This window comes from Pseudochaenichthys georgianus, chromosome 10 (assembly GCF_902827115.2).
Source record: "Pseudochaenichthys georgianus chromosome 10, fPseGeo1.2, whole genome shotgun sequence".
NCBI lineage: Eukaryota > Metazoa > Chordata > Actinopteri > Perciformes > Channichthyidae > Pseudochaenichthys > Pseudochaenichthys georgianus.
In genome coordinates, this window is record NC_047512.1 from 5,895,432 (window position 1) to 5,913,644 (window position 18,213).

The following is an 18,213-nucleotide window of genomic DNA, read 5'->3' on the forward strand; positions in this document are numbered from 1 at the left end:
CCGCTTTGCAACGTCCTGTAATATTATTATAAATATTCATAGTTACATCAAGGAAAATACGACATTGAATGAGCATAGAAACATGTATAGAATATGAAACACACTTAATTACAATTGTAAAATCAGAACTCATATATGCAGCATTAACATATACATATTAAAACGGCTGCAGCATTAAAGCACAGACATGTTTCAAGTTGATTTGATGACGTTTGAACGGTAACTTTGTCTCAACACCACTGGTCTTTCTCTCGCTGTATTAACACAACAGTGCTGATTTTCAACCGAAGTTAAACTGTATTTCTGCCCCCCCCCCCCCCCCCCCTGCAGCCGTTCCCTAACCTGACCCAGTTGTCAGCGGCCCTGGGGGGGCTCAGTGGGGTCCCAGAACTGGAGCTGGAGGCCCTGAGTCCTGTGAACCTGATGCAGGAGACCAGCCTGCTGCCCCCCCGACCCCTCGAGGCCCCCGAGCCCAACCTCAGCGCCGACCTCAAGAAGGTCAACTGTAACCCACAGTGAGTACAGTCAAGGCAACTTCATTGTCAATCTTTCAGTTTGTGTGTACAGACAGAGACATCGAAATACCGTTTCCCACAATCCCGAATACAAATATATATATAAAAATATGTATGCAAATGTTTATATCCAATCCTATATATACACACAATCAAAAGACACATTTATACATATGCATTACATTACATGTTACTTGTTAGACCAAGGGTGTCAAACTCAAGGCCCGCAACTTTATTTTCTGTGGCCCCTCAAGAGCTCTGAAAGAATATAATATGTTTATTATACGATTACATGCCGATTTACAGAAGCACGTTGCCCATAAACTACATGTCCCACAATGCATCTCTCATTTGACTTTTTTTTCTAAATGTAACTTTTTTCAAAAAATGTAATTTGGCTTTTCTTTTTAAATCATTTTGTGACATGCGCACTGAAGAGACTTGCAATTATTTGCCCTAGACTTCTGCTTTCAGACGTAGTTAATGATGAAGTTATTACCCTATCCAATAATAATCCAATGCAGAGGCAATAATGTAATATAATACATTATTTTATATATATAAAATATTTATATATATATTTGTATATAGTCTTGCAGTTACAACCGGCCCTTTGAGTGCAACCATAATGCTAATGCCATAATGAAATTGAGTTTGACCCCCTGTGTAAGTCACTTTTATCCAAAGCGACTTACATACTCAGTACTGTGGGCAATCCCCTCAGGAGCACTTTGGGGTGAAGTGTCTCAGGGACACAACGACATGCTGACTGCAGTGGGGTTTGAGCCTGTGCCCCCCCTAGGGTTGGGAACAGAAACTCGGTTCCAGATGAGAACCGATAAGAAAATGCCGGGTACCGGGTACCCATACAAAATAGACTATTTCGGTTCTGCTTAACGGTTCCTAAACGCGGTAGACCCTGTATTCCAGCGGGTCCGTCTGCACCGCGGTGACCTGGTGGAATACAGGGTGGCCGGTCGTCAGCGGGCCGTTGACGGCTGGCTCGGTACGCTGGCGGCCGGCACCGCCCTTAATTTTTTTAAACGGCATCATGTAAGTTGCGCTGACAGGCGACAGAGGTCCACCGTTGCCCCGCAGCGAGGCTCCCCCCGCCCTCCAGAAGACGGTTCACGAGCTCAGTCACTTCATAACACCAAAGATGGGTCGCGGTAAACGCTCTGAAGTGAGGCTCCACTACACTAAGAAAGAGAAAGACGAGGCACAGTGTAAAGCCTGTTAACAGCTCGCCACAGGCACAGCTCAGCTAAAGTAAAGCACAGCTATTGTGCAACACATTTGTATTGCATGTATATTTTTTATTTGTAAAAACGTCAGTTAAAGCTTAAAATAATACAGATATTTTTGTTATCTAAACTTTTGACCTCTTTCTTTTACAATTTTGTTATCGAAACGGGGAATCGATAAGAACCGGAATCGATACATTTCAAACGATACCCATCCCTAGCCCCCCCTGATCCGAACACCAACGCCCTAGGCCACTGCGCCACACGCCTCCTTGTGCACACATTAAGACCTAAATAAAAGCACAACAATCATCAATATATACAAAATAACAGTCACTTCAACACCTTTGAGAATGTACGTGAGTGCAGAGTCAGTGAAGCGGGTTGAACTCACTGGGATGAATGTGTTGAAAAGACAACGACAGTGTTATATTCTAAAAAGTCAACATTTTATTCCACATATTCTACCATTGAAGCTACTGGGATCTTATAATAAATATAGAAAGATGTTAAAGTGAGTTATAACTAGGGCAGCACAATATGGCCAAAGTTATAATTGCTAAATATTTATTTATCTTTTAGAGTTCTGTAGTAAATAAGGATTTTTCTTTTCAGTCGGTAGAATACCATTTGTAGGCCGAGACTTTTTCTGCAGCTCCACAATACTTTAGAATGCTGCAGCGCTGAAGGCCATTTGGATATGCTGCCAGTCCATATTGTGATTTATATACATTGGATTAATTAACCCTAACCCTCAAAAGTTAACAAATCATAATTAGAAAATGATAAGAAACAATAAAGTAAGAAATACATTTGTATACGTGCGTGCAATCTAAAACATTTTCTCTCGTCGTTCACCAGTACGTTCAGGAGCACCCTGTCCAGCATCCCTCAGACTCAGGCTCTGCTCAACAAGGCGCGCCTCCCTCTGGGTCTCCTGCTGCACCCCTTCAGAGACCTGCAGGTAAGATCCGATGTCTCGTATGTATACTCCCAAACACCCAAATGTACACTGGAACATCTAGACGCAACCCTTCTTTAATAATACATGTTCATTATATAGAGCTGTTCCCGGTGCTCAAAGCGTTTTACAAGCAAATAAAGAAACATAACAACAAAGTAAAAAAGTGCTGAGCCTGGTGGAGTCGGGGCGATAATGAGTTGAAGGCGAAAGGTGAGTTTGAGGGCTTTTTTGAATGACGTGAAAGTGTTGGCAGATCGGACCTGACGGTGGAGTCCCATGTACTAACAGATACATGTGCCCTTCACTGTGTAGTTAACTCAGCTAAAGTGTTATGGATAACCGAGCTAGGTTTTCACTTTGCTCTGAAGGTCAGCTACATTTCAGTTTCATATTTTGATTTCTAAGGGTCTACTACACGCTGTGTATGTTTACACACATGCATGTTCATAAAACACGTACCTCTCATACTGTGTAATGCTGCAGCACCTCTCACTCTCCGTGCCTTCAACCTTTTTGTGTCCAGGTTTTTTCTTGTTTTAAATTTAAGTTATAGATAAGAAGCACTTTCTTGATCCCAATTAGGGTAATGTTTGCGTTTCAGTAGCAGAGAGACGAGGCGTTGTACATAAGAGAAATAAAAAAACTAGAAATAAACAATCCAAAATGTTCTCATCTCAAATAGAAATAAAATATCATTAAAAAAAAATATGGGGAAATACAAATGTAACAAATATAAAGCAGGATATTATATATACATTCATTGTGCAAGGAATGGATATAGCAGCCATTACTACGGTCCAACATACTGTTTACCCTAAATGAAATTACAGTTTTCCACTAACTGAAAACTCGGTGATGAAAACATTCCATATATGAAGTCAGACGTGGTTTTCTTTAGCAGCTGCGGGGACAGTGGGTCAGGCAGGAGGAGAGGAAGATGGGTGAGAGTATGTGGCGTCAGGAGATATGACGTGACGGAGAAGAGGGAGACGCCGTGAGGAAATAACACGCAGCAGTCAAACTTATGAGAGTTTATTCTTGCCTCCATTTAAAAGGCTCTCGCTGAATAAAATATGATGTCGCTTCGATTTATCCTCGCCAAGTTAAACGGATCCATTTATTTCATTTCATCGTTTATTTGGCGGCGACGACGCACAGCAATGAACACTTAACATTTAGGGGTGATCGCACGTCGGGTTGTTTCTCCACCATTCTTTGAGTTGACCTTTGAAGCTATTGAGCGTGGGACGATCCCGTATCCCAGTTGGGAGGCTGTTCCACGACGAGCTGCGGTGCACCTCACAGTCTCCTCTGGTTTCTGACCTAGTGCAGCGTCCAGCGTGTCTTTTGTGGATGAACTCCCCTAAGGGGGGGGGGGGGCAGTCCATGTAAACATTTATAAAAAAACACATACTTTTAAAAGACTTAAACACAACCTGGAAGCTCCCACTGCCTGCACCAGAGGTTTTCAGTTTCAACAGCTGTTCAGTCTCTCCGGCTCACAGATGAATGGACGCAGGTTTCACGCTCACTTCACACAACACTGTTTGCCAATTTCACACTACACAACTCTCTGGGCTCGATATCATTTGTGTTTAGATTATAAAACAGATATTCGTTCTCCTCCTGAGTTCAGCTTTTCACCTCTAAATCCTGGCACCACCGGTTATTTATCAAAATAAGCTATGAATATGCTTTGCGGTAGATCCAAAACAAATGTATTTACTACCCATGTATGATCTGTGCAAGACCACCTCAGTGTTAAGACTATGTTTCCATTTGGAGATGCACCAGATGTCTTTGTTTTTTAAAAAAGATTTGATGCTCCCATTCGGATTTTTTTATGAAGCTTTAAATGTCTGTCATCAAGTTAGCCGACGTCATAATCCTCAAAAGAAAATTGGAATAAAGTGATTATTACGATTTTAGTTAGGTCGTCTTTTTTTAATAAATCACTTTTTATATAATTAAAAGAAAGTAAAATATCTCCTGCTTTTTTTTTTAACGCAGTGAAAATGTTGTTTTAAAAATCTCAACGCCATCATCTATCTTTATTTAAACATATTTTGACTTTTGGCAATCACAATACTCTCTGGAGTTATTGGGTAAATGTTTGGATTACAGGATTCAGAAAAAACTACGAAATAGTATTATACATGTGTTTTGAGTGTAGCCTAATCTTTATCTGCTACTGTGCAGAAATTCTGGAGTCAAACACAATGAAAATGCATAACAAAGCGTTCAAATGTGAATTAAGAACGTGTATGTTAAGAAGATGTCCAGATGTAGATTTTTTAAATATTTGATGCTTCCATTCTGATTTTTTTAATGAAGTTTTAAATGTCTGTCCTAAAAAGAAAATTGGAATAAACTGATTATTACGATTTAGTTAGGTCGTCTTTTTTTAATAAATCATAACATAGATACTATATGTTAAATCAGGGGTGGGGAACCTCCGGCCCCCGGGCCGTATACGGCCCGCGAGACAATTTGGTACGGCCCTCGAGGTAATTTATAAACAAAGAAAATAAAATCTAGACCGCAAACAAATTAAACAAGCGAGTGCCTGTTTTTCCTGGCCAAGGTCAGGGTCCTTGAACACAACACGAGCCTAACGTGTCATCACGTGGTATATGTCTCCTCTGGGGTGCAGTTATGCCGGAGAGCACCGGAACGTCGCTCCGGGACTTCCAAAAATTGCAGTAGCCTACCCATAAGGAGCCGTACACATGCCGCAGTTTCTGCGTGGCTGTGTCTTTAGTTGTAAGCCCAGTGGCGATCTGTTCATCTGTCATACTGATCATACAGACAATTACTTTGTTGTTATTAGCATCTGGTTATCTAGCTATGCTAACACATATGAGAAGCTTTTTCTACAACCAGTCAGGCACATCTTTATATGATCATTATATAGTTATTTAAAAAGAAGAGAATAAAGTAAACAGGTATAAATATTATATGACAGTAAAAAAAAGTTGTTATTAATAAACAAGAATACAGTTTGAAAGGTGAGTGATTTGTAAAATATCCATAAAGAAAAATAAAATCTTCTTACAGTTCTGTTTCATATGGATGTTGAGAGATGTATCCATAGATCTCCTAATGTTGCTCTCAAAGTGCACCAGATTGATGCTTTAAAAAAAAAATCTTTTCAGACCTCCCCACACTTAAATCATGTTCACATGGATAGGAAACTACATTTGCACAAATGTTGTGTCCAATATCTTTCTGTTTTGGTGGTCATGCCACAACCGTGCACGTGCCGTGCATGCATGTGTGAGTCATGGTAAGATATCTGGATTAAGAGGTTACTTTTTCTTTGCACAGCATGAAAGAAAGGCCAAATGAATGGGCTGTGATTTTAGTATTTTTAAGCAGAGGTCAATCATTTGTACGGCCCTCGGAGGAAGTTGGAAACATGTAAATGGCCCTTGAGAGGAAAAAGGTTCCCCACCCCTGTGTTAAATGGATATATCCGCCTTCTTTCATTTATCTTTCCATTCCCACAACAATATACATAAAGAAATGGCATATTTTGGACATAGTTCGAATGGTGATTAATCATGATTAATTAATTTTGAATCTGATTACAATTTGTAATCGTTTGACAGCCCTACTTTTTATATAATTAAAAGAAAGTAAAATATCTCCTGCTTTTTTTTAACGCAGTGAAAATGTTGTTGTCAACGCCATCGTCTATCTTTAAATGTTTGGATTACAGGATTCAGAAAAAACGAATTCTATAAAATAGTATTATACATGTGTTTTGAGTGGAGCCTAATCTTTATCTGCTACTGTGCAGAAATTCTGGAGTCAAACACAATGAAAATGCATAACAAAGCGTTCAAATATGAATTAAGAACGTGTACGTCAAGAACACGTATGGCATGAATGAAGCTTCAAGCTCTTCTGTGCACGGCAGCGCTCGGCTTTACTCGAGAATAAATGGCCTTTATTCGACTGGAAGAAAAATGTAGAAAATGTTTCGCTGACGCCGCGACATGAGCAGCAGAAGTGTGGAGAACAATGTCATGAATACATCAGACGGAAAGACGACAGTTAAAATGGTCTGTTGAACACATTCCTCAGGAAACAGGAACAGAGCCTCTCTTCTCCTCAGTGGAAGGAAAGGTCAACATTGACTCTCGATGAGAAGCGCGACATGTGTTCAGCTCAACCTGTTTTTCAGGCCTCAGGCTCGAAAATGACATTCCCAGAACAAATGACTTCACTTCTAAAAGGGTTACATTAATAACCTTTTCTCTCAAAGCAATGGTAAAGCTGTGAGTTGGATGTAGAAGAGTCAGAATCAATATAGATGTTTTTATTTTAAAGTAAATTCAGATTGAACATACCGTACTTTTCGGACTATAAAGCGCACCTGCATATAAGCAGCAGCAGCTAAACTGTCCGTCTGTCTCGCTCTCGTTCTGTCTCTCGGTTCCACTTTTACTTTGGCGCGCGACCTGTCTCGCTCTTTTCCGGCCTCCAGCTTTTCCTGCTGGAGCCCGCCCCTTAAAGGTGGCGGGCGCGGACCGGTCATAGAGCCCATAGAGTTAAAGGTGGTTAATTTTACCTGTAAAATCCACAGATTTAGGAGGTTCCCTAGTGGCCGTTAGCTGTACTGAAAAATGGGGAAAAAAGTCACGGCTTATAGTCCGGAAAGTACGGTAGTAAAGAAATGTAAATTATTGTGTCCATCCAAAACAAAAACATTACTTATAGTGAAAACCACCCTTGAATGATGGGATGGCAGACTAAAAGCTTTACGAATCCAAACCATAACATATAATAAGTACCTTGTGTTAAGATCGATGCAAAACAAGTGACATTTGACCTTTTTAGAGAAAAAACAAAACCCTTCTGGGGTCATTTGGGTGCATTTTCCATATCTCTGGCCCCCCCTCGTTCAATGTTGACGATTGACATCTCTTGTTAACCGTTGGAGCCAATAGAATCGAGGGGAAGTTCCTAAAATCCACCTAAACATTACCCATTGGTGAATGAGTGATGCGTAGCCAGGATGCCGCGGAACCGGAAGCTGTCATACACTCTCGTAGCAGCTAATATGAAATCTCCGTTGTTGACATAAATATGAAGATGGATTGTCAGTAATCATTTAAAAGTGACGCAGACACATTGGATTAACCTCTGGATTGGATTGTTAACTATTATAACTTTTGATCAGAACAGCAGCATAGGTACGAACATCTCAGTGTTTCCTCCGTAAAGCCACGTGGTGTGATGTCTGGTTTCGCTTCCCCTGTCGCGAGTTCTGATCGCTCGGTGATGATACTTATATGTCTGGAATCTGTGGAATCTCAGCTTGTTAATCGATATCTTGTTTGTGCACATTTGATGAGTAATGAGGATATTTCTACCGTGAGTTCTGTGCTAATTGCGTTAGAATTGTTTCGCTCAGGGCTACTTCAGAGCCTTTGTTATTACCCTTGTGTTTCGTTTAGCTAAACATGGTTAATATTGTCTGAAAGCTGAGTTTCTTCCCGTTAAGTGGGTATGAGACATTCATAGTTTATTAAATGTTAAGAAGCCCTCAGACGCTGTTTCTTGCAAGATGTTGCGTTTTGCCGTGGGGTTTAACTGGTTTCCCATCATGCAAAATGCACTTTTGTGCGTCTTTTATACATGAACATGTGTCCCCGGTGTCAGGGAACTCACAAAGTGTCAGAAAACCAAACCCTCTCTCTCTCGTAACGACATCTCTAAAAACGGGGGAACAACGGGGCTGATCCAGATTTGCGTCCGATATGACGTAATATCGGAAATGTGGATCCACGGCCCAATCAGAAACGTTGCTATCAGAAAACAATTTGCGACGTGTTTTGGACGCAATATGGTCTTTGTTTACATTAGCATCGCTAACACGCAGAGCTAACCTGCACTGGAGAGAGTATGTGTAAAAAAGTAGGAAATAAAAAAGGATCCTTGTTTACATCATAGAAATGTTTTTTATATATCCGAGACCCATAATAGATGGAGATCTTTAAGACACAATCTCACTTTCCCTCAGTATTAACGTATGCTCCTCCTCTTGTCCTCTCCTCTCCGCAGCAGTTACCGGTGATCACGTCCAACACCATCGTGCGCTGCCGCTCCTGTCGGACCTACATCAACCCGTTCGTCACCTTCCTGGATCAGCGCCGGTGGAAGTGCAACCTGTGCTACCGGGTGAACGATGGTACGAGTCCCACCGTGATTTACTCTGGTGTCCAGGCCTGTTGTTATCCCATTATCAATCTCTATATTCAATCATGTCAATATAGTCTTCACTAGATGCTCTTACAGACGTCTAGTGAAGACGTCAGGAGGTCGGAAAGCAAGTATTGAGGAATTTTACTAAAGTACGATTTAAAAAAAAAAAGTATGTTGTTATAATCAAAGACATGTACCTTAAGTATCAACATTAGTACTTGAGCTGCTCCCAACTGGGCTCTTTACTTTATTTTATATTATAGTAAATAATGAATTGATATATTTGCAGTTGTCAAACCTGCTGTTCTTTGTCCTTCAGTTCCAGATGAGTTCATGTATAACCCGGTCACCAGGTCCTATGGAGAGCCTCATAAGAGACCAGAAGTCCAGAACGCTACGGTGGAGTTCATCGCCTCCTCGGACTACATGGTGAGACGTCATTCCCGTTTTTATTTACCTTAATTATATAGGAGATGACAATTTGTGATTCACCATCTCTCTGTAGAGCGGGTCCACAGGCACAAAGCATGGCAGATAGCAAATATTTAGTCTGTCTGTCTGTCTGTCTGTCTGTCTCACTAGATAGCAAATATTTAAGCACAACAAGTACAATCATTTATTTACTTCAGCGACTAAACAATCATAGCTTCTCCCTCAATCCCAAACCACACCAACACAACATGAACATAATTTGAACACCATGACAAAATAACATAGCGTACTTATTAATTCCACTGTTTTGTGGCGGTATGAATGTTTGTCGTGTGGTTGTTTGTCCACTAGAGGGCAGTCGTGTGTTGATGGTAAAACATCTGAAGGCAAGAAGGGACATTATTAATCAAGGAAAGTAAAACAGAGAGACTCTTAACTGAATTAAAAACTAGAGATGCATTCTGTCTAATGTTTTCAGACTGTGTCTTTGCTTTGATTCTCAAATGGATCAACTGTTACCAAAATCTATTTCCCTCCAGGTAAAAAGGAAGTACTCTGATCCTGATCCACATGTATCCCCCCACTGATCGTGTGTGTGTGTTTTGTGTGTTCAGCTGCGGCCTCCTCAGCCAGCAGCCTACCTGTTCGTCCTCGATGTTTCTCACAACGCCGTGGAGTCGGGATACCTGAAGTACTTCTGTGAATCTCTCCTGGACAACATGGATAAGTGAGTGCTGTTGATAAAAGATACAATAAGCACACATGTGGCTGCTTGATGAGTTGGCAGGAAAGCACAGGAAACTTGAATTGTAAACCTGTCTGTCTGTCTGTCTGTCTGTGTGTGTGTGTGTGTGTGTCTGTCTGTCTGTCTGTCTGTCTGTCTATCTATATGTCTGTCCGTCTGTCTGTCTATCTGTCTGTCTGTCTGTCTATCTATATATCTGTCTGTCTATCCGTCTGTCTATCTGTCCGTCTGTCTGTCTGTCTATATATCTATATATCTGTCTGTCTATCCGTCCGTCTGTCTGTCTGTCTATATATCTATATATCTATATATCTGTCTGTCTATCCGTCTGTCTATCCGTCTGTCTATATATCAGTCTGTCTGTCTGTCTGTCTATCCATTCGTCTGTCTGTCTGTCTGTCACTCGCTCACCCGCTCACTCGCTCACTCACTCACACACTCTCTTAATCAGTTCTGATAAGGTCTTTGTACCTCCTTCAGGTTACCAGGAGACACGCGCACCAGGGTGGGCTTCCTCTCCTTCGACAGCACCATCCACTTCTACAACCTGCAGGAGGGTCTGTCCATGCCGCAGATGCTAGTGGTTTCAGACATCGATGGTACGTCTGCTCTCCGTTAGATCGCACCCTTTCTGTGTTTAGCCCTCTTATCGTAGGTGGCAGCAACGTCCAGAATAAACTGTGTGTGCTGAGAGACGGTTCAATCAATAAATTACAATGAATTAAATCAAAAATCACAGTAACATTATGTAAGCATTATGTATTTGTAATACTCAGTGTTATGACCTGGCTCAAAAGGCCACAACAAAAAGGAGACGCACCATGTTGACGGTTAACAAAATGTTTATTTAGGACAAACAAATCAAATCAAGTCAAAACCAGTAAAGTATGAGGTGTGGATGTCAGTGGTATCAGTAATGTAAATGCAGGGTGAGGATTGTATGGACATGTATGTGTGTGAGAGTGTTGAAGTGCACAAAGTAAAGCAGCTGAAGAAACTCATAGTATACTCAACAAACCCGGGGTGCCTGCAGGGAGAAGCAGCGCGAGAACCGAGAGGAGTAGAGAGGCTTCAAATAGCTGCAGGACGCCAGACCCAGGTGCCCTGAGTTACTGTAATCAATGCAATCACTGATCCAATGCAGCCCAGACAGACCAGCCACACCCTCTCTACTGATGGACCCACAGGGGCATCACACTCAGTATGCTGCAACACAGGCTTTCCCCAATGATTATATTTTCTCATTTGAAATAACTAATTCTACCGCCTGGTGTTTTAGAGCATGTTCACAGAAAGAGTGTCGTGGTCTGAAATCGATTGCATGGATTTGATTTTGATCTGCAAACTATTTTGAATTAATTGCGAAAGTTACCAACGTCCCTCAGCTACGGATCTCCTTATTTATCTCCTTGTTTATTTCAGCGGTGTCTTATTTTTTTTTAAGTAATGCTATCTACATCTCTTTAATAATGTTGTTAAGGTCCCATGTCACGGCCATTTCTACTGATCATAATTCCATTGTTGAGGTCGACTGGAATACATTTATATTGTTCAAGGTTCCAAACTCACATTGGTTTCTCACAGCATCTCTGGATAGTCTGTGCATTCACTCTCTGTCCTAAACGGCTTGTTGGAGCTCCTGCCCCCCCCCTCCCCCCTATGAGCCGACAGCGAGACAGCGAGACACAGCCCGAAACACACACACACACACACACACACACACACACACACACACACACACACACACACACACACACACACACACACACACACACACACACCCCCCCGCAGCCTGGCTAGGAGTTTGTTTGTGTGTGTGCCCAGGCTGAGTTCCCTGGTGTCTCGCTGTCTCGCCGACCCCACACCAGTGAGCCGTGTGTGTGTGTGTGAGGAGGTCCGCGGATTTTTCCAAACGTAACGGCTCCGCGGACGTTACGCTACGTCACTCTACCCGAAATACGTCACTATACCCAAGAAGTAAACAATGGAGAAAGAGAAATGTCCAGCGAGGCGTTCTGGGGCAGCACAGACAGGTCTTTCCTGTGTTAGAGCTTTACTCGCTACAGGGTGCACTTTGAGGGTTGTGACTCTGCAGACCGTTTACATGCAGACACGCCTTCATAACACAAGGGGACGGGTGATAACCGGAAAAGCTTGACATGGGACCTTTAAGTAAAAACATATCCATCAATGTGATGCCAAATGAAGGTTTCAGCTCTGATCCAGATGTGTCGTCTTTGTTTCCAGACGTCTTCATCCCGTCTCATGACAGTCTGATGGTGAACATGAAGGAAAGCAAGGAGGTGAGTTTGTGCTCATGAATATCTACGTTCAGACTTTGTGCAACCACCTTTATTATTCTCTCCTCCTTATCCCTTCCCCCCCCTCTTGTCAATAAGACTATATACCTGAGCTCTGCCCCGATAAACATTCATCCGTTTGTCATCTTGCAATCTACTTATTTATATAAATAGTTATCACCGCAATAAACCGTATTTAATGTTGTCTTAATATACATTATTTCATATTCTGTTCTTGTACATATCAGACATGTCTATAGACTTCTTGCACTATTTCTTATTTTGTATTTTTGAATATGTTGCATTGTTGGAGGAGCTCAGGTCAGAAGAATTTCATTATCATTTCTACACTGACAATAAAACCTTTGAATCTTGTTCCCCCCCCCCCCCCCCCCCCTCCAGCTGGTGAAGGACTTGCTGACGTCTCTCCCCGGGATGTTCAGTCAGAGTAAAGAGACCCACAGCGCTCTCGGCCCGGCGCTACAGGCTGCCTTCAAGCTGATGTCGCCCACCGGCGGCCGCATCACGGTGTTCCAGACGCAGCTGCCCACGCTGGGGGCCGGAGCGCTGCTGTCCAGAGAGGACCCCAACCAGCGCTCCAGCAGCAAGGTACGGACGAGGGGACGTTGTAAAGTGGTGTGTGGGGTACATTGACCGGTTAGATTGGACAGTTGAAAGCTACTCGTGTTCAGCTTCGTCTCTACTGTTGTATATCGAGCCAAACAGAATCGATCTGCACTCGAAGGCGTACAATATTCAAACTACAATTATAACCAAAACAGGACAAAATAAATAATAACAAAACATTACAAAGACAAAAACTAAATGTATAATAATTTTTTTTAATAAAACGAGCCCCTTAATGTGTGTTTTCTGTCGTGTCGGGTCACCCCCCCCCCCCCCCCCCTCAAAACACTGACTAAATATCAGCTTTTCAGACTAGCTTTAAATGTGTGATCAATGCTGTGTGTTTGTGATAAATGTTGTTTTATTGCTTGATTTTAATTTAATTTTGTATCTTATTCTTACCGCCTGTAAAACGTCTTTGAACACCTGATGAAGCGCTGGATAAATCAAATGTATTGTTGTTATTGACGTGATAAGTGGATCTCACGTTTCAGTTTAGACAAAGAGAATTCACGAGAAGCCGAGGACACGTTTTTTGTGATGTACTGATCGTCATCATCTGTTCTGTATGTTTTTATCTGAAAGTATTTCTGCATTGGTGAACTAAAACAGATGTGCTTTTGTTTCTCAGGCAGAGCCGACGTATGCTTCTGTTTCAGAATTTTGGGCAAAAGAAAAGCTGGAAGTAAATAAAAACAACAAACCCAACCCTGACCCAGTGTGCACATTTCCGTCCTGTAGTAGACCATGTGGTTGGACTAAAAGCCTAGAACTCCCTAAAGCCCAGTAGTTCTCCTCTCTCCCTCTGAAAGTGGACCTGGAGGCGTTGTTGTAACGTGCGTGTCTTTGCAGGGCGTCCAGCACCTCGGCCCGGCCACAGACTTCTATAAGAAGTTCGCTCTGGACTGCTCGGGTCAGCAGATCGGAGTGGATCTGTTCCTGCTCAGCTCTCAGTACGCTGACCTCGCCTCGCTGGGTAAGAACACCTCAACTGTCTTAACCCTTTCCTTAGAATATGTTATGAACTGTGAGGTGTCCTTGGGTGCTTTTGAAAGCGGCGTCTCCGCCAGGGGGGCGTCTTGCCGTCATTTGAAAAAGTAATAATTCGAGAGAAGATCGAGAGCTTTGATCGCTTGAAATGACGAAAAAGGACCAGGACACCCCTCTGTTGGAGGGGCAAAGGAGTCTGGTGGGATTATTTTCGCCGCCAGCAAAGCACGTTGCTGTGACGGGACGTGTACTGCCGGCGAGCCTTGACGGGGGGCTAGTGGAGCACGGCCCTTCTTATGGCGCGTTTCCACTGCAGCGGGTAGCTCGCTTTAAGCGTGCCGAGCCGTGCGGGGCCCGTTTTCTGGTTGCGTTTCCACTTGGCCTAGTTTTGGCCCGGGGCTACTTTTTCACCTTTTTTCTGGCCCGACTAAATCGTGGTTCTGGGGCCAGGAACAACCAGGCTGAGTCGGGCTGAGTATGCTGAACTAGAGAGAGAATTGCTGGCAAGGGGGCTACAACTACAACAAAATGAACATATTTGACCGTGATTTAATTGTAATACACGTTTCAAAATGATGCCGAAGTAACAACACACTGATACCGGTTAGTAAAAGCCATGAAGTAATGCTTTGACAAGTCTGCAGACGGCAGGCGAACAACCCTTTTTAAAATGCGTGTTTTCTGAATGGAGATCGGCTAAGCTAACGGAGTATACACTCCGACCGTCCACACTCACAACAACGGCCTACAGACATAAATAAAGCAGCGACTGTATTCGCCATGACACAGGCAGTCTGTGGTTTGTACTTGTTTCACTTGTGTCTAGTTTCTGAACAGATATGAGGAGCTGTGAGCTCTGGGTGCTAACAGCTAACGGCTGTGTTGTTTTTTGGGGCTCTCATTGAAGATGACGTCACGGCTCCGCCTACACTGCGTTACTATAGTAACTGCCCCAGTTCCTAAACTGTAATGGAAGCGCAGCATTAAAGTGAGCCGGGCCTAATGAGGCCTAACCAAACCGAGCGAAGCCAAGCGGGGCCGAGCGAGGCCTGCAGTGGAAACGCGTCAAATGATCTGGCTCACTAAAAAGAGCCGGACTTCCCATCACTAATACGTAAAGAGAGGGTGGGTGTTTCTCAATGTGGAGGAGGCTCGCTTGGTAGCACATGTATGCATTGGAACAGTCCTTCGGCGCCACTCGATGACGTAGTATGCTTGAAATAGTGGCTCTGGAGCAGCTTTACTCGACACTGAGAAACAGCCAGTATCTATAAGGGACGGCTCAATTCAAAATTCAAGTCACGTGACACAACGTGATATCACACACCCCCCCCCCCCTGGCGGAAACACTGTTTGAAAGGCACCTCTAAATAGAATAATTATGAAACATCTGAACAACACGGCCATGAGCTGTGGGAAGAGGACGTTTATCTGAACTGTTATTCAGAGTAAAACAACATTGATGTTGTCATTGTTATATATTGAGAAACTATAACGATGTATAAGGGGCCATCGTGGGTAAAGAAACCAATAACTACAGGTCGAGTGAGTGGTGTCCTACCAAGCAAGTGTTATTGATGCATGTTGTCCATTTAATTAAAGAAACGCCACATTGTACAAAAGTCTTTCTAACAGTTACTCACTTATGAGAAGAAAGCTCAAATTGTCGAATACAAGTTCTTATTTCTCTGGAATGTACCACTTAAATCTCGGTTTGTTTATCCTTACATTTATAAACATGTGTATTATCTGTGAGCAGACCAGAATCAGTTAGTAAACAACAACGTCATTTTATTACACTTAAAAAGTACTTGAATATAACTGAATACCTGTTGGCGGGTTTACGCCTCGTCTTTCTGTCGAAGTCACAAATTGAAAGCAGTACGAATGGATCCACAGAACATCTTTTTAAAACGGTACTTCTGCAGCATCGATATCCTCATTGTTGATCCCATTGGTAAAAAGTAATGCCTCATAATTGCATCTCTTTGTCGAAGCTTAATTCATATTCTTTTGCCTCAAACTCAAAAGACAGTTTTACCATGGAGTACTCCTTTGAGCTAACATTACAACGCTAAACATTTTAGTCACTAAACGATATTGACAGAGCCAGGAGAGAGGGGTGCTACTCCCAGAAATAAACATGTTATTGATTTAGGATGTAAGCTTTTTTTTATCATGGATATTCTATGAATTCTATTAAAATAAAAAAATGTATGGAAAGAAAATCACAAATGACTTGAAAAACGGTTAAAAGTCTTAAATTAAATTCACAAATATGCGAAAAAATACTTGAACACTCCCTGATATTTAATTACTCTCTTAGATTAGTCGGTTTTAAATGTTCCTCAGAGTATAGGAGCTTTTAGACAATTTAATTTCATATTATTCCTTTTTAACAACAAGTTTAATGACCTTTTTTTTCGTGATTTTTTTTTTTATCACTTATAATAATAACGTATGTTTTCCTCTCCTCCTCTCCAGCCTGTATGTCCAAGTATTCTGCGGGCAGCATCTTCTACTACCCCTCCTTCCATCACACCCAGAACCCGCCCCAGCTGGAGAAGTTCCAGAGAGATCTGGAGCGGTACCTGAGCAGGAAGATCGGCTTCGAGGCCGTCATGAGGATACGATGCACCAAAGGTAACCACCACACAGCAGCTCGGCCTGCGAACACTGCTGTCGTGGCAACACATTTTTTGTTTTTAGATTCAGCTCGTATGATTTTGCTTTAGAGGTGGTCTTCTGTTGGGAAAATACTGAGTGTCCTCTTCCAACGTGAGACTAACGTGATAACAGAGGCATCCCAACTGTAGCTGTGAACATGACAGGATGTGTGATGAAGAGCATCAGGACTGCTTGAGGCAGATGATAGCGATGTGATTAACATGATGACTCAGCCTCTATGGAGATCAAGCATGCTCATTTCTGACATGGAGCTAATCTGAAGTAAACATTGAATACTGCTTTCTGTTCCTCCATCTTGTGACTGTGTGACTCCCTCTCTTGGATATCAGCCTGTGAAGGACACTGCTCAGGAACTAGCTGATGCTCTGTATGTGATGCTGCTTCCTGTCTGGAGAGGATCACAGACACATGGATCCTGAGGCTGAAGCTCGAGCCGGGGACGAGGAGACTTTTCTAACATCTTCTCTAAATTGTCCAAACATTGTGTTTGACTCTGTGTATTCCTGTGTTCCCTCAGGTTTATCGATCCACACGTTCCACGGTAACTTCTTTGTGCGCTCCACCGACCTTCTGTCTCTCGCTAACGTGAACCCCGACTCTGCCTTCGCGGTCCAGATGTCCATCGACGACTCTCTAGCCGACTCGTCTCTGGCCTGCTTCCAGGCGGCTCTGCTCTACACCTCCTGTAAAGGTACACAAACACACATGTAGACACACACACACACACACACACACACACACACACACACACACACACACACACACACACACACACACACACACACACACACTCCCCAAGGCCAAACTCCGGAGCTTCGGGGACAGAGCCTTCTCTGTGGCAGCCCCGAAGCTCTGGAACTCCCTCCCCCAAGACCTCCGTGAGTCTGAGCCCCTCACCCTGTTCCAGTCCCGCCTCAAAACCCACCTCTTCCACTCTGTATCCATAAGCCCCGCCCCCTCTCAACCAACTTCCTCCTGACTGCTTTTCTGTTTTGTTTCTTTTTGGCTTTGTTTTTGTTTTGTTTGTCTACCCTCCCTCCCAAATGTAAAGCGTCTTTGGGTTCAAGAAAAGCGCTATAGAATAAAATATATTATTATTATTATTAAAAAAAATGCACTTCTTGATGTCTTCTCAACATAACCATGTGTCCCCGGTGTGTCGGGGAACTCACGCAGCATCAGAAAATAAACCCTCTCTCTTTTCCTCCGTACCCAAATCTCTAAAAACGGGGAACAACGGAGCTGATCCAGATTTGCGTCCGATATGACGTCATATCTGAAATGTGGACCCACGGGCCAATCAGAAACAATGCCCGACTGTTTTGGACGTAATGTGGTCGGTGTTTACATTAGCATGCTAACACTCAGAGCTAACCTGAACTGGAGAGCATGTGTGTGAAGAAGCAGGAAGTAGAAAGGAACTCACCTTGTGGTGTAACCGGCAAGAGAGAAAGCCTTTGAGCTCCAGACTGTTTCAGATCCTTGATGATCCATG

General features: G+C 42.8%; 1 protein-coding gene across 3 annotated transcripts in view; it reads left to right on the forward strand.

Annotated features, from left to right (window-relative positions):
- Nucleotides 1-18,213, forward strand: part of sec24b (SEC24 homolog B, COPII coat complex component) — a 45,223-nt gene that overhangs the window by 12,507 nt on the left and 14,503 nt on the right. The window contains exons 7-18 of one of the 3 annotated variants that reach the window (XM_034093209.2): nucleotides 331-515; nucleotides 2,621-2,723; nucleotides 8,799-8,922; nucleotides 9,256-9,365; nucleotides 9,983-10,095; nucleotides 10,594-10,712; nucleotides 12,361-12,416; nucleotides 12,816-13,022; nucleotides 13,672-13,725; nucleotides 13,893-14,016; nucleotides 16,515-16,673; nucleotides 17,236-17,409. In XM_034093209.2, the coding sequence (XP_033949100.1) occupies nucleotides 331-515; nucleotides 2,621-2,723; nucleotides 8,799-8,922; nucleotides 9,256-9,365; nucleotides 9,983-10,095; nucleotides 10,594-10,712; nucleotides 12,361-12,416; nucleotides 12,816-13,022; nucleotides 13,672-13,725; nucleotides 13,893-14,016; nucleotides 16,515-16,673; nucleotides 17,236-17,409 (1,528 nt within the window). Of the gene's footprint in view, nucleotides 1-330; nucleotides 516-2,620; nucleotides 2,724-8,795; nucleotides 8,923-9,255; nucleotides 9,366-9,982; nucleotides 10,096-10,593; nucleotides 10,713-12,360; nucleotides 12,417-12,815; nucleotides 13,023-13,671; nucleotides 13,726-13,892; nucleotides 14,017-16,514; nucleotides 16,674-17,235; nucleotides 17,410-18,213 lie in introns of all 3 variants that reach the window. The other 2 variants (XM_034093208.2, XM_034093210.2) reach the window with 2 other exon arrangements.